The sequence below is a fragment of the Chrysemys picta genome, chromosome 1, assembly GCF_011386835.1.
Source record: "Chrysemys picta bellii isolate R12L10 chromosome 1, ASM1138683v2, whole genome shotgun sequence".
Taxonomy (NCBI): Eukaryota; Metazoa; Chordata; order Testudines; family Emydidae; genus Chrysemys; species Chrysemys picta.
The window spans coordinates 83383274-83406624 of NC_088791.1; the positions used below are offsets into that span (position 1 = coordinate 83383274).

The following is a 23351-nucleotide window of genomic DNA, read 5'->3' on the forward strand; positions in this document are numbered from 1 at the left end:
TTAGACTTATCTAAAATGTCAAAGTCATACTCTTAACTAAAGAGTCCAAATTGAGATTAAAAATTGCTATAGGCATACATGTTGGCTGGAATTTGATTGGAAAATTCTTTAAATTTCTAGTAAAGGTACAGTAAACAGTGCCCTCATTTCTAAATGCCCTTGCTAATGGAATACAAAACTGGAGGGAAGATGAATTTTATTTTTAACAAGATGTTAAACAACGGCAAGTAATAGCCTATTTTAAATATAGACAATGGCTCCTAAGGGAAAACCATCCACTTGAAAGTTATACTTCTGAAAGTTCTGTATGCTCTAAAGTTAAATGACACCTATTATTACTATAACAATCAGAGAAAAATCCTTTTTTTCTAGTTTGTGAATTTGATATGGCTACTGCCAGGCTCTGGGTACAAGGCAGTCAGGCTTGGTGGTTAGAGCTGTAGTCAAGAATAGGTACAGGGGTTGAAGCTGACTATAAAGTCGGGACCGGGCTGAGCACTGTGTGGAAACTGAAGTCAGAGACAGGCCATGGGTCAGAACCAAGATCACAGTCCATACACAAGCCAAATCAGGATTATAGTCAGAATCCAAATGCATGTCAAAGATCAAAGTTGTGTGGGAGTCAGTCTGAGGGGTCAGCAGCAGGGTGAAGGGCTACAGCAAATTAATAACAGGGCTGGCGCATGGTCTGAGTATGGAATGGGCAAGACTGAACAAGTTTTGGGCAAGAACTGGATCAAGGGTGGGTTGGAAGCCTAGGGAGTTTAACACTACGAGTCAGCAAGAGGGTTCCTGGCTAAGAAGTGCTGTTGCACAGAATAACTTGCAGCTCTGGTGAGGTCAGAGAAATACCAGTGCCTGGGGATCATCTGACCCAGGCCCTGCCGCGGGGATAGGCTGCTGCATGCCAGAGATGAGTCACTGCAGGCTCTGTTGGAGGGCAAGTCATGGTACCTATTGAAGTTCTGGGGGAATGGGCGGGCACAAGCCCGCCCACATCTAAAGGCCGCTCCCCACAACCTAAGGGGAGGAGCTACAGGACCGAGGTCTTAAGTGAATTTGGGAGACAACAAATGAGAAAACAGGGATGGGATTGAGGGTCACAGGTTTAAAAGGAGGGAGCCAGAGAGGGAACACCAAGCAGAGAACCCCAGACAGCACTCACTGCTCCTCGAAGGCGTCTAGGGAGCCAGTGGACATGGCCCAGAGGAACTCTGCCTGGAGAGGTGACTTCAGGGAGGATTGGAAATAGGCCCCACAGTCACAGAGCACTTCCCCATCCAGTTTCCGCTTCCTGTTATGGTGGATGGCCACGTTGGCCAGCACCACAAGGAGGGTTTGCCTCACAGCTTTAAGCAAACTCTAATTTGCTGGTTGCCCATATAGTGAATTAGTTTCTGCCTAGAAGAAAAGACCCTCAGGAACATCAACAAGGAAGCAGAACAGAACACACAGTTTAAAGGGTACTTTATCAGAAAGTAGAATTTTTTGAAGTTAGCCAACTTAGTTACAGTTTTATAGACAGTAGGATAAACAAGCGAGGTGCTGAACTTCGTTTCATGTTTTTTTTCTCCTTACTGCCATATTTAATTTATATGAACTTGTGGACACAGTTAATTAGGTTGTATTGAATAAAACATCACATTATTATTTCAATACTCTATCATGGTCAGATAAAGAGGGGAAGAAAAAAAATAAAAGGACTCCACCATTCTTTCTGGAATCACAAGCAAAATAATTGTGCCCAGGTGTGACAGTTCATGAATGTGTGTCACAGGAAAGGAACTGTCAAGTTTTTATCTGATAGATCTCCAATATCAGTACCTTTCAGAATATTTTCACTTTTCAGCTCTGCTGACAAGGGTAAGTGTACAGTCACTGTAGAAGTCAGACTATTTTTAACCTAATGTGATGAGTAATAACCCCTAAGAATATTATAATTAAAAAAATATTTTTCAGTTTACTTACTTTGCATCTAACAGTGTTGTGTGTCACTTTCCTTTTCTTGAACAGCTTTGTGGGAGTTTTGCATAGCCACAGGTGAAAAAAGGGATTGGAATGTGGTTGTAAAACCACAAATATTGGCAGAGAGACTTGGACAGGTGGAGTACAAGAAACCTATTTTAGCTCATTTTAAAAAGTGACTAGATTTCAAGCTGACAGTGTCACTTAAAAGTTGCATAATATCTAACATCTTCATCTGTATGGGTGTGAGATATGCATACTTTTTAATAGTCTGATAAACTCATTGAATAGTCTATTAACTAACTCAATCCACAGAAAACTAGAAAACCTGTGAGTTTTGCCCTATTCCTGAGCTTCACTTTACTGCACTGTTACTTTAATCAAGGAGTAAATCAGTAAAAAATTTAAAAAATATATTAAATATATTTAAAAATAATTAAATCACGACTAGGCTACCTGGATATTTGGAAATACTGGAAACTCAACGTGAAACTTTTACAGTTCAAATTTAACACTTAAGTTCAATAATTTAAAAACCCACACCATGATGGACTTTCTGCTTGGAAGTATAAAGAAAAACCAGTAGTCCTCAAAGAGAGACACCAGCACTGTACAGTTACAGAAGAACTGAAGCACAAACAGTTATTTCTACAAGCTGTTTTGAAAGCTCAATAATTCAGTACATTTTTAAGTGTTTAAAGGTATTATAACCAATCACTGCAGTTTTTCTTTGAAAGCCCAGTCATGAAACCTATACATGTAAGTCCAAAATGACACACTATTTTGTGTTTAGATGACTAATTTTGTTGTCTCAGGCAAGGCTTTTACTTTAATGGTATCCCTTAGGCTAATCTGTGGAAAATAACCCACCCTGTTTATTTTGTGTAGACCTCTCCTCAGCAGTCTCCTCAAATAATCTTTTGAAATACAAAAGTCTTGCACACTCTATTTCCAGAAGCTCAAGGAAAACTCTTTATGAACTACAATGGACAATGTACCTCAGATATAGCCAGATTTCTGTGCGAATTCTTTCCTGATGGGCTTTCTATATGAAACAATATAAAAGGACCCAGAAACGACTAATCACTTTAAACCTGCATTAGAAATGGATAAGTTATAGGGGCAGAGGGAAATATAAGAGGGAAAACAGAAGCTTTTAAAAAGCTGAGACAGTTCCCTGAAACATACTAGAAGAGAAGCAGCATACTGCAGAGCAGCCTGGGGCTAGTCAAGCCTCTAGACCTCTGCTTAGATGAATTAAGGATGAAAGAGAAACAGATATTAATTTGAGGAGCTAAAAACAGTCAAGTTTCCCCAAGATCAGTTAGCACTTCTTTTACATTTTAAAAGAACATAGAATAAATATTTAAAATTAAGGATAGTTCAAAGTGAAGCCACAAGAGATAAGAGCCAAGTATGCAACCTACAAGTGGTCAAACAGGAATTAAGACTACATAACACTATTAATATAGTACTTGTAACTGCAAGGCTGAGATACCACCTGCCTGGGTTCAAAAGACCATGCCATTTTTCTCAAGAAATTAAATAAAATTAACAATGATAATGCAGAATTGCATTAAATGCTCTAAGATAAAAGAGCAGTTAGGTGTTTACTAAAGCCAATGTGTGAATCATATTTACAACGCATTAATAAAACTTAAATATGGTAATGGAGGGCAAATCAGGGCTTTAATTTTTGACTACTGTGAAAGGGGATAGAAAAGAGATCATCTCCAATTACTCTTTCGTGTTTTTGCACAACTATGGGAGAGGAGAACAGAGAGAAATGAAACTGACACCACACTTATTTCTGTTCGGATTAATTGATGATGGCTTCTGCCTGCATTTACCATTTTTTCCCCCTCCTTGTTTCCATTTTCCTTTCACTTCTGTTGTGCTGGTAGAAGCTACTATTCTATTGTACAGTAATAGGGTGGTAACCATGGCAGCTAATAGGACTGCAGTAAGGTCAGATTCAGTCAAAAACATGTAGTTTTTTGTGTGGAGTTAGTGAATGGATAAAACTCCACAGTTCCTATTCTGGAAAAAAAACATTTTTCATTCTTTGACATCTCTCCCCCATCCCTTGTTTCATCAAGACTCCAGCAGCAACAGCAGTTTTACAGTGAAGTAGCAATTCCTCATGTTTCTGAAGTAAGGGTTCTTTCATCAGAAGTTTGAGGAGCTGAGCAAAAGTACAGTTAGGTTCATACTGTGTGTATATTATGAAGAATTAATCTGGGAGGGGGGTGGAATGACAGGGAGAGAAAGTGGGAAAAGAGGAGGTAACTGGAGGGTCTTTGAGATGTGTGGTCCCTATTTAGATTCCAAAACGTGGGGTGCGCATGCATGCCATGCACTAGAGCAACTTTGTAACAGTGTCCGTTGACCCATACGTGTGTTGTGTCACCCTTGTGTCTGCAGCCGAGGCTATGAGAGGCTCTATGGGTTGACGGCGCTCCAGTATCCCTCTTATCGCTAAGTAGTGTAGTCCACAGCAGAGCAGGGGATGGAGGGCGGGTATTGGAATCCAAATAGGGACTACACATCTCAAAGAACCTCCAGTTACAGGTAAGTAACCTCCTCTTCTTCTTTGAACGACGGTCCCTATATGGAGTCCAAATGTGGGTGAGTAACGAGCAGTGATCAGAGTGGAGCTGGGTGCGAGGACTCATGAGAAAGTATACTCTGTAGCACGGAGTGGCCTATGGCCGCATCTGCAGCCACTCAGGTGATGGGATAGTGAGACATTAAGGTATGGACAGAGCTCCAGGATGCTGCCCAGCAAACGTCCTGCCATGGCATGTCCATGAGGCAGGCTGATGTGGCTACATGCGCCCGTGTGGAATGTGTTGTGACTCCAGGAGGCAGAGGCATTTGGTGAGCATGAAGCATTTGTGAATGCAATGGGAGACCCACTTGGAGATCTGCTGCAAAGAGGGGGCTTGGCCCTTGCAATAGTTGACAATAGCGACAAAGAGCTTGGGTGAGACATGAAAGGCACAGGTTTGTTGGAGTTAGAAAGCTAGTGCACACCAGAGGTCAAGAGAGTGTCACGTTTTGTGCCTGTGGGAGGTATGGGGTTTGGGATAGAAGACTGGGAGGTGGATGCACTGGTTGAAGTGGAATTCAGACACCACTGTAGGAATGAATATTGGCTGCTGTCGCAAGGAGACTGTGTCTTTGTGGAAGATGATGTGTAAGGGGGATCGGCTATCATGGCTGCTGATTCACTAACTTGTCTCACTGAGGGGTTCAAAGGGTGGTTTTGTGAGGGCAGAAAGAAGAACGTTAAGGTCCCAAGAAGGGGTAGGTATGAGTACTGATGGAAAGATGTAGAGCAGACCTTTTAGGAAGCATACAGTGGTTGGATTTCCATTGCAGAGGGCCAATCCATCGTGGTCCATCCCTCCTGCTATCATCCTGGCATTGCACCCGATCCTTGCCCTTCCCCTCATGGGTGGTGAGCCAATGGAGCAGATCCATGTCGCCTTTTCGGACTGGGCCTAGCCAGGTTATATGCGTGGCCCGGCCACCAGACACTCACCTAACACCAACCCCAGGCCTGGCTCCAGGGGTGGGTCCCAGTATCTCTAATCCAGGCGAGATTCAGTTCAAGTATCTATGGGTCTTGCTCACGAGTGATGGTAAGCAGAAGCATGAGACTGACCGGCGGATTGGTGCAGCGATGCGGATGCTGTACCGATCCATGGTGATTAAGCGGGAGCTGAGTTCTCAGACAAAGCTCTCGGTTTACAGGTCAATTTACGTCCCTGTCCTCACCTATGGTCATGAACTTTGGGTAATGAATGAAAAGACGAGATCGCGGGTACAAGCGACGGAAATGAAGTTTCTCCACAGGGGGGCTGGGCGTACTCTCCGAGACAGGGTGAGGGGCTCGGCTATCCGGGAGAGCCTCAGAGTAGAGCAGATACTTCTCCAGATCAAGAGGAGCCAGCGGAGGCAGTTCAGGCACCTGATAAGGACACCCTGTGGGAGGCTTCCTTTGGAACTCTACCGGGCATGTCCCACTGGGAGGAGGCCCTGAAGCCGACCAAGGATACACTGGAGGGATGATATCTCCCAGCTGGCCTGGGAATCCCTGAGAAGGAGCTGGAACCTGTTGTGGAGAAAAAGGAGGCCTGGTCCTCCCTACTCTCCATGCTGCTGCCGCAACCCTCACCAGGAAACATGGCATAAAGGAAAAAGAAGAAGAAAGAAGATGACAACAGTGGCTAGGTGTGTGAAGATGGAGGCACCATCTATTGGGGAGAGGAAAGCACTGAGCACTGCCAAATGGACTGGTATGGAGCTGTGGGAGAGGCCCAACGTTCTGAGTTGGGGGAGGTAATCCAGTATGATAGGACTAACAAATTTATTTCAGCATAAGCTTTCGTGGGCTACAACTCACTTCTTCAGATCCATAGAGTGAAAGACACAGACAGAAGATATTTATACATACAGAGAACATGAAAAGGTGGAAGTACGCGAACCAGTTGTAAGAGGCCAATCAACTGAGATGAGCTATCAGTAGCAGCAGAAGAAAAAACTTTGAAGTGATAATCGAGATACAAGTGAGAGCACGTTAGAAAAGGTAGGATGCCAATGATGTCCTATTAAAATGGAAGCACTGTGCTTTAGCAGCTAAAAACCAGCAAGCTTTAAGGTCTTCTGGTGATGTGCAGAAAGCAATTCCATAACTCAGTGAAGAAATCAAACAGTCAACTGACATTCAGATACAGTTTTTAAAATAAGCCAGATATATCAATTGACATTCAGGCATTCACAGGGTAGGTGTAATATTTAAATAAGAAAAACTCTAACACATCTAAACTAAATAATTTAAATCACATTTAGAAATGAGTCAGATTTATGTGCCTAGCCTATTTTTCTTAATTGGCCCATTTCTGGAATTTATTTAGCCTATTTTAATTTGCTGGTTATATCTTGCTTTGCTGGTAAATCTGTGATAATCAGAGGTGCCTGTTATCAGCTCTAAAGTAAAATTATTTGATTAATCCCAAGGGGGTCATTTATATTAGCATCAGAATCCGTATTTTGGTTGTAATTACAGTTTATACACACTAATACATGAACAGCAACATCTTTTGTACAATTAAAGTATAAACTTCATATATAAATAAATAAAACATTCAAGTAGTGATAAACATTAAATACAGGCAATACCCTGGCTCTGTGATATTCTTTAAATATATGAAAGGCAAAGTGTACAAGTTTAAGCTAAATATGCTGACAGGAGCTGAGCAACAGGAAATATGTTGCTCTACCACATCAGTGGTTAGGTTCAGATAACTGACCATTCAGGACAAGAAATCTTTAAATCATGCTTCCTGTATCTAGGAATAGAGATGTACAGACTACATGAGGCAGCAATACACTACTGTAAATGTTTTTGCCTTCAGAAGATGCAATTACAGCTAATGAAAAGGCAAACTGAATGGATTGACCCAGGATGAAGGAGTAGATGGAAAACCTTAAAATTCAGCAAGATGATTTCCACACCCTCAAAAAAAAAAAAAAAAAAAAAAAGTACATAATGATTAGGATTGTGGATGAGGAAAAGACCGCAATAATACTAGGCAATCCAATGCAATGAAAAAAAATTTATAGATCAAGAGACAGTAAAAAAGTATCATCTTCTCCTATTACTTTTATTCAGAAACCTACAGAACGTTCAGCACATCAAAATTTGCCCTCAATTGAAAGTTAATTTTTTTATAAAAGAAAACCAAAACAATAAAATTATGAGTGAAGTTAGTGCTTGTGAAAGTGAGCAACAGATGGCACAGACTTCAAACCAGCTTGGTATCAGCATGTACTCAGCAAAATTGCTTACACCGCTCTGCCACTACACTTTAGTCCTTGTCTGCAATTCTCTAGTTACCCACTCACAGGCATTTCTTTCAACGAAGACTGACAATCGTGCCTAATTAAGCAAGCAATGGTTTTTATGACATGCACAAATGGGGACTGGGGCAAGACCATCAAACTCATTTTCTCATGACCCATCACCTAACCCATTGTGCAATCTATACCCCAACACAAAAGGTTCTCATTTCTGGGCAGATTTAATACAAGCATAAAACTTCAAAGCTGCTGTATCAATACAAGTTCCCATTACGGTTCTATAGCTATATAGAAGTTTCAGAGCAGATATCACGGAGGCACCTAAGACACTTATACTTGTATGCCCATTGGAAACAACTGCCAGAATAAATTTAATTTTCAGGTTTGTCTAATAGGAATCCTTAAAAAACAACATGTTCAGTTCTAGTCATCGTAAGAGGTACCAGTTGAGAGCAACCTTGGTGTCTTCACTAATCTCCAGACAACATCTCATTTTAGACTAGACTACAAACATTGGTTCTTTGTACTCTTTAGTATGTTGGTAACAGTGCATGTTACTTATTTTAGTATTGAATAACAGTACTGAAGGAATAAGAAAAACAGAAAACTGAAAGTCATGTAAGCACAAGGATGACTCTTCTCAGGCAGACCACACTATGAATAGGTTAGGAAGCTGAATATTTGAGAGGAAACAGATTATTCAGCCTAACTAGTGGTACCATTATATATGGGAGAAATTGCTAGCAAGGGGAAAACCTACATTCCAGACTATCTTTATTTTATTCAAAACAATTTAGTTCTCATCGCTCTCTGCATATGAAGCAGACATATATTTTGCTCTGCTGCAAATGAAATAGATGAAGTCCAACACAGAGCAGCCCTAACAGTCCCAGAAAAGTCAGCAATGAATTTTCTCAGTCCCGTTCTCCTTACAAGTCTCACCCATATTACTATGACAGGATGCAGAGGCACTACTTAGCCCACAGCAAACAAAGTTCGGGGGGAGGGATAGCCCCAGAAAAGTCAGCAATGAATTTTCTCAGTCCCGTTCTCCTTACAAGTCTCACCCATATTACTATGACAGGATGCAGAGGCACTACTTAGCCCACAGCGAACAAAGTTCGGGGGGAAGGATAGCTTAGTGGTTTGAGCATTGGCCTGCTAAACCCAGGGTTGAGAGTTCAATCCTTGAGGGGGCCACTTAAGCATCTGGGGAAAAATCAGTACTTGGTCCTACTAGTGAAGGCAGGGGGCTGGACTCGATGACCTTTCAAGGTCCCTTCCAGTTCTAGGAGATAGGATATCTCCATTAAAAAAAAAAAAAAAAAATAGTTAGCACCAGTTTCCTCTTCCTTGCACTGGTGCTCACGAGAAGGTCAATTTGGTGAGAGTAAAGATGAATGCCAGGTTCAGACACAGCGTAAAATGTTGGGCCCAGGCCAGGTTGCTCAGTCCAGTGCTGGTTCAGGCCTGAGGATTATAGGGATTCCCAGGCAACACAGAGATTTGGCCCAAACAATATTCTTCTGAGAATTGTATTTCCCAGTAGAAGAATAGAAAGCTACAGCCCTGATCCTGTATTGTGATCGGCAAGGGCAGTTCACTGATTCTACACAGAGCACGACGCAGAATCATGGCCTCAGTGAGAGAAATCAAGGTAATCATTGCACTCAATAAGAGGCAGTGAACTAATGACTGGTGGCACAGTGCCTTAATCAGCAAGGGCAGGGTTGCAGAATCCTGGGGAAAGATGGGAAAGAGTCTTCAGCAAAGCTGCCTTCATAACCAAAAGGATCAGGTAAAGTACACACCAGTAAATACAAAAGTGAGATATATCAAAACTTTTGCTCGTAGCAGAGCATTTATTATACAGATTACCAAGAGTGGCCAACAACTAATTTATGCATTAACAGGAAAACTACTTTTGGCCCATTTTTCAAAACCAACTACAGGATTTGAAATAGACGACTTCTGTTTGCAGAAAAATTGCCCTCATGTTTGCAAATCCCAGAACATTATCTTCCATTTGTGATGTAGCTGATCAGAAATGTCTCAGATTATGGACTGAATGATCTATCCTGAAATGTTGGTTTAATTGTTTTCTATTAAATGCAAAACCCTACATTAATACTGTACAATTTTATGGTGCAAATTTGTATTTCCAGACTTGTGTTAAGGTTCCAATAGAAACATTAACTCAAAACACATTGGACATAATATGTTAAGTATACAATTTAAATATTCTTACTAGTATTTTAAAATACTCCATACACACTGACTGAATTAATGTTGCTATTTGAATTTTCACTTTTCCCAACTTTGCATGTTCAAATTTGAAAACTTATAACTGCACTGTGTAAGTTCTTGCATTTAACTCTTCTGAAATTTTATTTGAAGATAGAAGAAAAAAATATAGCAGTGACATTATGGAGTTTAGCTGTGCAACTGTGTTTTCCATTACTTCAATAAGGTTTAAAGCTGTTTTACTTGATATATACACAAAATACAATTACCCAACTGAAACCTAATCAAAATTTTACACTGTGTACATGGGAAATGAGTTTTGTCATCCAGATTTCCCCACCCTACAAAATTTTAATGCAGCTATTCCTCAGGAGGTAACCACATACACAAAAATCAAATCATGCCAGAACACTCCGGAACAGTTTTCTGGGATTTTTGGGGTGAGCTAGAATGGCATACTGGTACTTTTGCCAGTCCTGGGCCAGGCAGCTCCTTTGCCTCGCTAGCTGCAGAGCATTCTCTGAGCCATCAGGTGATGGTGCTAGAAATAGAATGGGGCGCTCAGCGTCAAGAGAGTGGAGGGCACACGAGGGACACTGCAGCCAGGACAAGACAGAGGAGCAAGGGCTGGAGCCACTATGAGCCTGGGGCAGATATATAGCTGGGCAGCAGGGATGCCTGGGCAGCAGAGTTCCCAGCAGTAGCAAGTAGGAGCTAGGCACAGGTAGGAAGGAGATGGGGATGGGACAGGCTCTGTGGGGAATTACCCCCAGCTCTCTGGGTCCTGACCCAGCTCCCACACTGCCCCAATCTTACTCCCAACTCCCCCAATGCCCTTTTGAGGCCTTCCACTGCCCTGAGTTCAGACACTTTTTAAAAAATTTTTAAGGACTCAAGCACTAGCATATGCACAACTTTTTAAAAATCAGTTTGGACTCTCCATGCATACATAAATTCTCCTCAGCTTTTGACTGAATAGGGGATGAAAGAAGATGGAAGCCTGGAGAGTGGGGAGATTAAGTTTAAAGCTTAAGTTATTTGCCTATAGGCCCCAATCAGTAATAGGGTCCATATTGTGTTGTCCCAGAGTAAAAGAGAGCCATTCTTGCCCACTCTGACTTTCAGAAGGTCCTACATGTCCCAGAAGGCATTTAACAAGTTGGGCCCTAACCTCTAAGCTCTCCCACATTGGCAGACTCCTTTATCTAAGCAGACCCCCCTGGAATTCAGTGGAGTTCTGTGTGGGCACAGGGGTCTGCCTTATGGAGCAACCTGCAGGACTGGGGCCTTAACATGTGCATAGGGGTCTGACTGTATGGACCAGCTTGAGGACTGGGGCCTTAACCCAAGTCTCAGTACACCCAGTAGTAGTATCAACTGTTCTATGTCACTTCAGTTATCACTAGTTCAGGAGTGGCCAACCTGTGGCTCTTCAGAAGTTAATATGCAGCTCCTTGTATGGGCACCGACTCCGGGGCTGGAGCTACAGGCACCAACTTTCCAGTGTGCTGGGGAGAGCTCACTGCTCAACCCCTGGCTCTGCCACAGGCCCTGCCCCCACTCCACCCCTTCCCACCCCCTCCCCTGCCATGCCCTTGCTCCTCCCGCCCCCGAGCCTCCTGCATGCCATGAAACAGCTCATTAGGAGGTGCGGATTAGCGGGGCTGCTGGTGAGTGGGAGGCTCGGGGGGGGGGGGGGGGAAGGGGGAGTGCTGATGGGGAGGCTGCTGACGTATTACTGTGGCTCTTTGGCAATGTACATTGCTAAATTCGGGCTCCTTCTCAGGCTCAGGTTGGCCACCACTGCACTAGTTATTTCAGTTGTAATCACATGTGCCCCATGATACTCCTGGTTCTTGTAAGCGCCATAACCTTGCATGTTTGGGGATCCATAGTTCTGGAGGGCTGAGAAGACTGGGGACGTGGCTGGGTTCATGAATGGAGACCCTTTTTCTAAAGAAACATTCACCTGGGAACTCAGTGGTGCCACTCCCTTTGTGCTCTCAAACCATAAACTAAGAAGTTTTTTAACTAAAAATAAAAATCTGGCCAGAAGGACTTTCACCCTATACAGAAAGGCAGAGTCCAGGAAAACTATGCTGCCTTGAGGTTAGGTTTACCTCCATCTGCTTTGTAACTAAGAATTTATGTAGAAGAATTTGCAATATGCAATCATACAACACATACAAAATGAATATTATTAGACTAGTTGATTTACCATTCCGGTGGCACCATGCTTCCATCCATTTCCCAGAATGTATTTTTGCCATTCATTTCAGTAGTATACTGAACCCATCTATGTCGACCTTAAATTTGACAAACAACACTGTATTAGCTAAAAATAATTATTCCCAAAATAAAAAATGAAAGATAATTATAGTTAAAAGTTCAATAGCATGTTGTACAGACATAACCCCAATTCACCAGAGGCAATATTTTATTTTTGCTCAGTGGCACCATCTCTCTTTACAGAGCATGGTGTATGCACGGATGAGATCTAGATTAACGTGAAGTGTCATGATACATATGGATGCTGCAATCTGACCTTCACACGATAACATAAGTTCATTTCTGATAGCAAAACCTACACCATACTCTCTCCTTACTCCTTTAGGTTTGCCATGCCAGGAAATAGCATAGTCCTTCTCCCTTACAAAGCCTGTGTGTGAGAGCCAAGTTTCCGGAAGAGCTGTAATATCAATTCTGAAACATGCAAGCTCATTACTCAACACAGCCATTTTCCTCAAATCAGAATTCAAATCAAAGTCAAGTCTAGGGCTCAAAGTCCAAATATTCTGGCAATTTTGTTTATAAAAACAGCTGAGCCAGGATGTAAACAATGAGGCAGTGCTCATTTGCCTCACCTTTTCTAGGGCCACTCTCACATGAGGCAAGCAGGCCATCCCTAAACAGAGCTGCTTGGAAATCTTGGTAGCTGCTCCAGGGCCTTTATGTCTCTCTCAGATCACTGCAACCATCTTGCCAAGACCTTCAGCGCATACACTTGAGCAAAGTTATGGTGGAGTGGAAGCTGCCATAAACATGTCCCCTTTAGACCAGAGCCAGAAACCAAAGGTCACAGTGAGTCTGGACATTCAGACACACAGAGCTTGTAGCTTCTGCCAGAGAGCAACCTACATACAGCTGCTAACTGCCTATTGTTTCAGCGTGAGCGTCATTTCTGTTTATTATTTGCTTATTTTTAGTAATAAATATTATTTACCATTACGAACGCACGTTCTGGGATTAATATAGATGTATATTTTTAAACAACCATATTAACCTTTGATTTTTCTGGATTTTCTGCACATAAGGGTTATTTCCACTGATATTGTATTTATTTCCAATTTATTTTTAAATAGGTGAATCTGGAGCTCTTACAAGTGAATGACTAATAGCTAGGGCCCTACCAAATTCACGGACATGAAAAATGCGTTAGGGACCGTGAAATCTGGTTGTGTGTGTGCTTTTACCCTATACTACATAGATTTCACAGGTGAGACCAGCATTTCTCAAATTGGGGGTCCTGACCCAAAAAGGAGTTGCAGAGGAGTCACAAGTTATTTTAACGGCGTCAGTATTGCCACCCTTACTTCTGCACTGCATGGTAAGGTGAGTCCCGGGGGGCAGTCAGGGAGCAGGGGGAGGGTTGGATGGGGTGGGGGTATGTCTGAGGGTGGGGGAGCGGTATTTGGAGCTGGGTCTCTCCCACGGCCCTGCCTGGAGCGGGCCCCGGCCTCCATCCCCTCCCCCCCCCCTCGCCCGGAAGAAAGCAGCGCGCCCATCTCCCGTGCCTGCTTGTGCTGCTGGAGTAGCACATTCCTAGGCCTTCCAGGCAGCAACTTCTGTCTGCTGCCCCAGGGTCCTAGTGCCCCCCATCCACTAATGGCAAGGCAGGCTGCCCTTACCCTGCCCTTCCACCCTAGCCCTGAGCCTCTCCAATTCCCCAAACCCCTCATCCTCAGACCCAACCCTCATCCCCCTGCACCCTAATCCTCTGCTCCATCCCTGAGCCTCCTCCTGCATCATGAACCCCTCATCCTCAGACCCTCACCCCTGCACCCCCTCCTATCCCCAAACTCCCTCCCCACACACCCCTCCTGCCCTCAAACTCCCTCCCAAAGCCTGCACCCCTCCCTTTGCACCCGCCTCCCACCCCTAAACTCCATCCCAGAGCCTGCACCCCTCACCCCCCCCTGCACACCCACCCCCTGCCCCAGCCCGGAGCCTGCACCCAGAACCCAAACTCTATCCCAGAACCTGCACCCTGCACCCCTCCTGCACCCTAATCTCCAGCCCAGGACCTGCACCCCAGACCTCCTCCCCCCACCCAACCCCCCTCCCAGAGCCTATGGTAATCCTAACTAGGACCAGAGGCGGGGCTAGCCCACTGGGGGCCCTAAAGCAGGAATATTTTTGGCCCCACCAACACATACTAAAAAAGTGAATGCAGGTCCCCTGAGCTGCTTGGGGCCCTAAGCAATTGCTTAGTCTGCTTATGCCTAGCACCAGCACTGGTTAGGACGAGCTAAGCACCTGCCACAGAAAGGTTTTGCAGCTGCCAGGGAAGGAAGTGCTACAAACCTGCCTGTGCTTGGTTAGGGTTACCATATTTTGTGCCTCCAAATGGAGGACACTCCCCGGGGGCCCGGCCCCGCCCCCCGCCCACGCCCCCCCGCCCCAACTCCGCCCCCTCCCAAAGTCTCCGCCCCCTCCCCTGCTTCCCGCGAACATTTAATTCGCGGGAAGCCTGAAGCAGGTAAGGGGGGGGGGGGAGGAGGCGCGGCCCAGGCTGGTCCCCCCACGGCTCCAGCCTGGGTCAGCTCGGGCCCTGGGGTGCCGGCCCCGACCGACCACCCCCCGGCTCCCAGCCCCCCGACCCCGGCGCACCCCCCGGCTCCCCGACCCCGGCTCCCAGCCCGGCTCCCCGACCCCGGCGCACTCCCCGGCTTCCGGCCCCGGCTCCCCGACCCCGGCTCCCGGCCCCGGCTCCCCGACCCCGGCTCCCTCCCCGACCCCGGCGCACAGCCCCCGGCTCCCCGACCCCGGCTCCCCGACCCCGGCTCCCCGACCCCGGCGCACGCCCCGGCTCCCCGACCCCGGCGCACGCCCCAGCTCCCTCCCCGGCTCCCAGCCCGGCTCCCCGACCCCGGCGCACCCCCCGGCTCCCCGACCCCGGCGCACCCCCCGGCTCCCCGACCCCGGCCCCCTCCCCGGCTCCCCGACCCCCTCCCCGGCTCCCCGACCCCGGCGCACTCCCCGGCTCCCCGACCCCGGCTCCCCGACCCCGGCGCACGCCCCGGCTCCCCGACCCCGGCTCCCCGACCCGGCGCATCCCCCGGCTCCCAGCCCCGCGGGCCCGGCGCACACCCCGACCCCGGCTCCGCGGGCCCGGCCCGGCTCCCCGACCCGGCTCCGTGGGCCCGGACCGGCCCCGCGCCCCCCGGCTCCCGGCCCCGCGCCCAGCCCGGCCCCCTGCACCATGCCCCCGGCCCCGGACAAAGAGGCCCCGGCCGAGCCTCCCGATTTTCCCGGACATGCTCGGCTTTTGGGGATTTCCCCCCGGACGGGGATTTGAGCCCCCAAAAGCCGGACATGTCCGGGAAAATCCGGACGTATGGTAACCCTATGCTTGGTGCTCAGCCCATTCCAATGCTTCCTTCTGGGCCTACAGCCCCAGAAGCCTATCTGTGCACGGGGACCGCACAGGAGGTAGTGCGCTGCGTGCTGGGAGGGGAGGCTGTGGGGAGGACAGTAATGGGGAGAGGGGCTGCAGACCAGATGTTGGAGCCGCATGGTAACTCTCCCTGTGCTCACTCGGCTGCACCCAAGGAAGGAAGCGCTGGGATGTGCTGAGCCCCAAACTCCGCAGAGCACAGGGAGCAGTATTGTGCAGCTCTGTGAGATCCCGGTGCCTCCACTCCCTGTAGAAAGCCCCAGCATCTGGGCTGCAGCACTACGCCCTGCTACTGCCTTCATGCAGGCAAGTTTGCAGGGCTGCAGCCAGTGAAGGCACACCCCTGGCTGCAGCCCCACAAGCTGGCCATCCACTTATCGGCAACCCCTAGCTAATGGCAACTCTTTGCTGGCAAACGAGGGGTTGCTAATTGTCTACACTAGAGTTTTTAACTCACATTAATTGATTGTCAATCACCCAGGGTAAACCACCTGCATTTGCACTTGGAACAAGTGTTTGTAAATGTCAGGACACTTTACAAACACATTAGCTAACAAGCTAACTGGCACCAATTCAAGAACTCTACTGTAGACAAACCTACACACTCCTGTACACAAAAAGGGAACCCAACCATCATGAGACTAAGCTAGCTACTGCTTGGTACATAGCAATGGGCTGGAACTGTGGGGAAGATGACAGGGCATTTGCCCCCCTTCTTGTGGGTTTTCTGAGGCCAGAGAGCTATCTGAAACAAGGGTGATTTTATAGGGACAGTCCCGATATTTGGGGCTTTTTCTTACATAGGCATCTATTACCCCCCACCCCCATCCCAATTTTTCACACTTGCTATCTGGTCAGCCTATCCGAAACCCTCTGTTTAGGAGACTGATGCTTACAAGAGGTGGATTTTTACCCTTCCTCCCACAAACCTCCTAAGACTCACCAGGGTACTGATGTACCTTATCTAAGCAGAGCCCTAACTCCTATGCCTCTCCAAGAGGTTCCCAAAAGATAAAATTCCTCCTAAGAAGGGAAGCCTAGGAGGTACACAGGCACCTGGGTCTCTTTCTGCAGATCTCAGAGAAATGAAGAGGAAAGGAGAATGCCTCCCTAAACTACTCCTTTCCACAATCCCAAATTATGACTATTTTAAAATAAAAATATTCCCAAATTAAAAAAAAAAAGTTAATGAGAAGTCAAAGTTGAGAGTGTATATATCAGTATCTTAAGGATAAAAATTCTTAAGGGAATGCTGTAGTTAGTGGGAAAACACCATTAAAAAGACATGATGGTCACAGTTAAAATTAAATAAGAAACCCAATCACTTTAAAACAATGGAAACTCACAGTTAAGGTATCCCAATTAGCTTAAATCTGCCAATTTTGATGCCAGCTTCAACTTCTTGCAAAGTGTTTGAATTAGGGGAGTGGTCTCCAAAATACATGCAAATCATGCATAAGGAAACCATGCAATGTATTTCATTTCCATTTCACAAGCAGAATTTAGATAAACCATATGAAGGATATTCAGTTTAGTATACATACCAAAAAAATAATTCTTTTTGTCTTCATAGTATTTGTTTCCATATTTGTCAACACCTACTAGAGCACCGACCTTCAAATCGTTGACCCTGTGAATTCCCAAGACAGTCATTTCAGTTGGAAGGAATTACAAATAACATTGTCTTTTATTAGAATACAGTAAAAATAATTTACAATTAGGTGAATTTAGAACACCCATTTATACAGTGAAGTACCTTTAAAATGGAATGATCCCAAAGCACATCAGCAACTCAGACTGATGGTTTGCAGGATCTGGCCTGTAGTTTAATCATAGGAATAATCCCACTGACTTCCACAGGAAGAGTCATAAGTAAGGTTTTGCAGGACCTTACCATCCCCATTAGAATGCACGAATTACTTTACCATTCATTAGAGTGCCGCCAACTCTGACACAATGCCACTGTTACACAGCAAAGAGCAATACTACACAACATTTTAGGAGGACATGAAAAATACTGTATATACCTGAAGCTGTAAGGATTGTAGCAGAGTTTGAATATAGCAAAGACACCAGGGTTCATTTCCGATGTCTTATGAAAAATACCATGTGATCTTTAATAGCCACAACTGGCCAAGACGGTTTCAAATCTCATCAAGTACAGTACATTTTACCAGCATAGTAATACTTAAGTGAATGCAGGGCTTGTATACTGTTCAGATCAAAATCACAAACATGAGTTAAATAGTTTGGGACATGCCTTCAAATGATTATTTCCTCTTTACTACAATCACTTACAGTTATGGCTACCTGACACTTTCTATTATAAGACCTGGTTCTCAGTGGCTTAAAACTCTGCCAAACTAACCATATGGACTGATGTTGTCCAAGCAGGGAGTCTGCCTTACAGAATTTTTTGGAAAAATTCAGCAAAAACAGCTCCGGCATTTCTCAGAAGAATTATAGAAAAATAGGATTTTCCCCAATTTCAAAAAAAAATCTCAAATGTTTAATCGAGAAGCTCTATGCTTTGGAGCAGGGACTTGAAATATGGCAGGGATATGCCTTCTGTCATAGTAGTGAATATCCACCCAATTTTGGTTAAGTTGTAAGCCTCTGAAAAATCTTAAATTCACACATGTTCAGTAGAGACTTGCTAGACTTTGGCAGCTAAATTCTACGAAGATTCCATTTGTTTGGAGTATGCTCCAGCCAAAGGCTGAGCAGAACTTTCTATGTAAATGCTTCCTGCAGCCAGGAGCCACTATGGTGACAGGCACAGAAACTGAGAACAGGGCGATTCTCTCCAGTGTGCTCACTGCTCCCGGTGCTGGTACCTAGGCAGCAAAGAGGAGGCAACAGCCTGACTGGAATACAGAGGAAACTAGAACCAGGTCCGTGGAGGGGTGGCAAGTGTGAAGGAGGTACCAAGACAACACAGGTTGGAGAGACCAGAAGCAGAAGTGTCGGTGTGCGGGGGAGGTGGAGGGTGGCCAAATATGCCTGTAACCACTAGGGACTACTCCCCTCAGAATGTGGAATAGAACCCAAGATTAAAAATTCTTTTGCTGTCAGCAAATAGCTGTGAAATCCACTGGAACAATGTCTGCTTCAACTCGCCCTACTGTCTTCCCCCACATAGAGGAAGACAACCCGACTACTGTTATCAGCTAGTCTGGTACCTCAAGTAGCAGAAGTCTGTGCTGTAGGTCTATGATATAGTCTTTAATTACATGATAAAATGCAATGAAATGCAAAATGATGGGGAAAAAGTTAAAGGTATTGATACAAACTTCAATGGCAAGTAGTTGGCTTCCAAGTGAAGATAAAGTGATTTATATTCTATATTAAATGATATGACCTAGTTTTAGGAAAGTGCATCTACTTTTAATTGTTTATTTGGTTATGTGTTAAAACAGAGATAATGTTGTATCATGTTAAGAATGACTAGCATCAAACTATAACTTGATGTGTTCCATCATAGAAACAGTGAGTTCTAGTGGACCAAGCATAGAATTGGGAGCCAAAATCTCCTAAACTCTAGTCCCATCTCTGTCCCATTGTGCTGCCTTGAAAATAACCTCAGCCCCTATGGACCCATTCACAGTAGGAAAATGCACTGTTGCGGACAATGATTGTCAGAATTAGGTACCCCAAATTGCTGTTAAATGGTTTACTTATTAGGTATTGTCCCATCTTCATATTTACAGTATGGTTCCAGAACATGTGAAAACATGGTGACTATCAGCTTTTCCATAACTTTGTTGAAAAACTTCACACCTTTAACACAAGAAAATCTTCAGAACTGGTTCACTGAAATTTTTTTTCCATATACATAAGAATTAATTGATTTATGTGGAATTACATCTGAGATTAGTCTAGACTACAATTACTAACTTTTGTTGTAATTGCTGCATGCCTATTCAGCCGTCTCTTCAACTGAAGCAGCAACTCTGTGAGGGCAGAATTGGGTCCTTAAATACTTTAAACCCAGGTTAAAGGGACAATTTCATTTTTCTGTCTAAAAGTTTCTTGCCCTTTTCAAGATGACAATAGTTGCTATCTGACATACTTGGAAGTCTGTATTGTCCAGGAAGTGAGAAAATGTATGGCAGTCAGTGAAAAAGGGATCCCAAAGGTTTAATACAATTCATTACTAGGACCGCCAGGAGTTGCCGTTGGGGAGATCCACTATTAGAGTTTCAATTTAATCTTGTGACATTTCAAGGCACCTAGTTTTCATTTTAAGATTTTTAGAGTATCTATTTATATATATGCAATGTTTTGATTTATACGAAACTTTGTTCTCAAAGAGTTGGGGAATGCTGTAAGAATGTCAGAAATAGGACCCTAACTGGCAAATTGATTTTTCTATAGCACATGGTCTACGTTGAAACAATGGCCAACAGTTGGGGGTTGTTTGCTAAACTCAGTATTAGTTTTATGCAATTAAATGTTTCCTATGTCTGTTCAAAGTACGCCACCTTCTATATTCTCCAGAAAGCTTTACAAGAAAACTGAACCAAATTTACCAGACTAAAATACCTATTTAAATGCCTGCCTCTATCAATTAGTATTTTAAATTTAAGGTTATGCTTCCAATGAAGAGCCCATGATTAGGATGAAAAAAAATAGCTTCTTTTAATACACATACAAAATAGGAAAATTTGTCTGTGCTTGTCTGAAAGATTCCTTTCTTGAATAATAATATCCACAAATCTGTTACAATCAGTTCTTCAGCTTGATTGCAGCTTGGTGGCAGAAGCAGACCTGTCAGTTATTAGCACAAGGGAATGCCCTGCCCCTGAAATTTCCTCCAGTTGAGATAATTTTCACAATCAGAATAATTAAAATCTACTTTCCCCAATTAAATATTTGTGTTAAATATACTTTGAGGGAGAAAAAAATTTCTTCTACTTCAGTGGATGGTAAATTCCACCTGTCGACAAACCAAGTCTTTGGATGTCAATTTCCATCTCTGTTCTGATGATCCATTTGCCTCCAAGTTGGTTTGATCTGTGGATCTTATTACTCAAAGAAAGGAGATTTTAAGGTAAGCACGGATAAAGTTTCCTATTCTTTATGCTAGGGTCCATAGATCAATTCCAATAGTATTTTTAATCGCAATGTGTCTCCAAGGGTAGGAAGGCATCTTTAAATGTGGATATCCAAAATTATATATAAATATATTTATCTTCTAGTTACTAAGGTGTAATTACTAACTGAATTAAAAATACAATATTGGGTTTCATCAGAAAAAGCTCCCAACTTCAAATTAAAAAAAAAAAAAAATGTCTGACTGGAGATAGTAGCCTTTAGAAGGCCTGCTCTAATGGATAGGAAGTGTACCACCACCTCATGCAGAGGTTCTTTCTGGGTAGTGCTTCAAGAAGAAGAATGAGGTTCTAAAGTCATGCTCTATGACTTTGTGGGGTTTTAATATGGTTGATGACTTAAGGAAGTATACAATGCTGGGATTTGTACAAAAACTTATTTTTCTTTAACATGCTGAGAACATTATATTACAGAGATTTGACCTGTTTGGGTATTCTTATATACCCACAATAAACCCCTCCCAGGGGAATCAAAACTATTATTTCACTAGTTATATATGGTAATTAACTATGGACTTTGCATCAGCTAGTAGAATAAGTTATTTGTTGACTTCTCTTTTAGGTTATGTAAGAACAATAATCACTTCCTCCAAGTATACATTTCAAACCTGTGTGGTCCTGGACGGAGGACTAATCTTGCAATAGCAGACCTCCTCTGTGACTCAGAGACATCCAAAGATCCAATGGCAGGTTAATCAGACCAGAGACCAGAGCCAGAAAGGCATCAACACAATTTCTGCTTTCCCCTCATATTTTTTTCTTGTCTTGAGAGCTGCCATTCACCACCCCATATCCTATGTCCTGACACAGAGAAGCCACTAGGCATGTTCTTTACTGGTTTCCAGAGATGAGAGAGATCACCAACCCAAGTTGACTTATGATGGTAAGATATTTCTGGGTCGAGCAATCGCTCTGCTAATCTGACTTCTGCCACGTAAGTCTTGGAATTCATCACCCCCTGGTGGGCATTGCACAGAGATAGGAAATTTTGCTCTGCCCAATTTTCCTCTCTAAGGTAAAGCTGATCACAGTTATGAAAACCCTATCAGACAATGTCTATCATGACCAGAACAGGTCTGGTATCCATGGCAGAAGCAGTGCTTTGAAACCTCAATGAATCATTGTATTCTAGTGGGGGAGGGATAGCTCAGTGGTTTGAGCATTGAGCAGGGGGTTGGACTAGGTGACCTCCTGAGGTCCCTTCCAACCCTGATATTCTATGATTCTATAATGTGCTCCCTCTTTCTGGTACTGACCCCCTTAACTGAACTGGGAAAAGCCTGTCTCCCCCACCTGCCCCCGCAAAAAAACAAAAACTTATTCTGTGCATTCATCAGTTGTGGAAGTGGAGACTATACAACTGCAACTAGACCTCTGCCAACAGATGAGATGGTGTAAAGTGGAGGGGGTACCTTGAATTACTGGACAGGTATCTCAAACTCTGGATCACTGAAGCATACCTGTGTATGAGATCAGAATTCCTAAAAGGCTACAATAAGAATTGGATTTTTATTTGTGACACCACTTGTTTTCATTTTGGCTACCTTCTATTAATGTTATTCTAAGACAAGACCTTGTGTTTGATGGTATTCATTCTTAATCCAACCTTATGATTGACTTTCCAGGCACCATGTGCCTGTGTTTGTCTGGAATCCAAGATACTCCAGGAACAGTAGCCCTGTGTTTGCTTCAGTTTTCCAGTATGATTGGTACAATAATACTAGATAGGGACTTTGGGAGCACATGTAAGATCAAATGGTAATGATCGAATTTGAGAAAAGAAAAAGGCTGCCATCCATCTGCGAAACGTAAGAATTATCCACGGATGGTAAAATGGGAATGCTTTGAAAACAAGCCTCCTCAGGAACTCAGACAAAGCCCTACTCTGCTTGTCCCCAAATCTCTGAAGGTAGAAATAGGATGGGGAGCAAGTTGGAATGCTCTAACTTGAAACGGATGATGAAGGATTTAATTTATATTGTGGCCTTTTATGGGCTAATGACACTGGAAACGGGACAAAGCTGTTTGTTCAATTCTTGCACAGCTCCATAGGGTACCCACCCCTGGGCAAGGTTCAGTGACCTAATTTGATCAAAGCTGTAGGTTGCTCTTTTGCTCCCAAATGGAGAGAGCCTGGCACCATTTGGGTGTTAAGTTCCAATGAGGGCTAGCTGGGAGACCTGCAAATAGCTCTGAGGAAATCAAGGGCAACTACTGACCCTACACATGTTCTAATTGTGACTATTTAGAGTTGCCTGCAATAATTAGGAATATTGTTCCTTGATCTGGTTATTGAGATATTTACTGTATACCTACCTTGAACCCAATCAACTGGTCTTTTGAAGGAAAAAAAACACAAAGGCAGGACAATAACTTGAGGTAACACATCCCTCAAACACTTGAGGAGCTGCTATAAAACTCTTGAGAAACAATGCGAGGACCTTTTGCTTTGGCTTGACCACTGCCTGTAGAGCTCACCAAAC

General features: G+C 44.2%; 1 protein-coding gene across 1 annotated transcript in view; it reads right to left on the reverse strand.

The window, feature by feature from the left end:
• Positions 1 to 23351, reverse strand: part of NDUFA12 (NADH:ubiquinone oxidoreductase subunit A12) — a 39726-nt gene that overhangs the window by 7162 nt on the left and 9213 nt on the right. The window contains exons 2-3 of the mRNA XM_005306486.5: positions 17299 to 17384; positions 12296 to 12383 (exon numbers count right to left, since the gene is read on the reverse strand). Of these exons, the coding sequence (XP_005306543.1) occupies positions 12296 to 12383; positions 17299 to 17384 (174 nt within the window). The remainder of the gene's footprint in view (positions 1 to 12295; positions 12384 to 17298; positions 17385 to 23351) is intronic.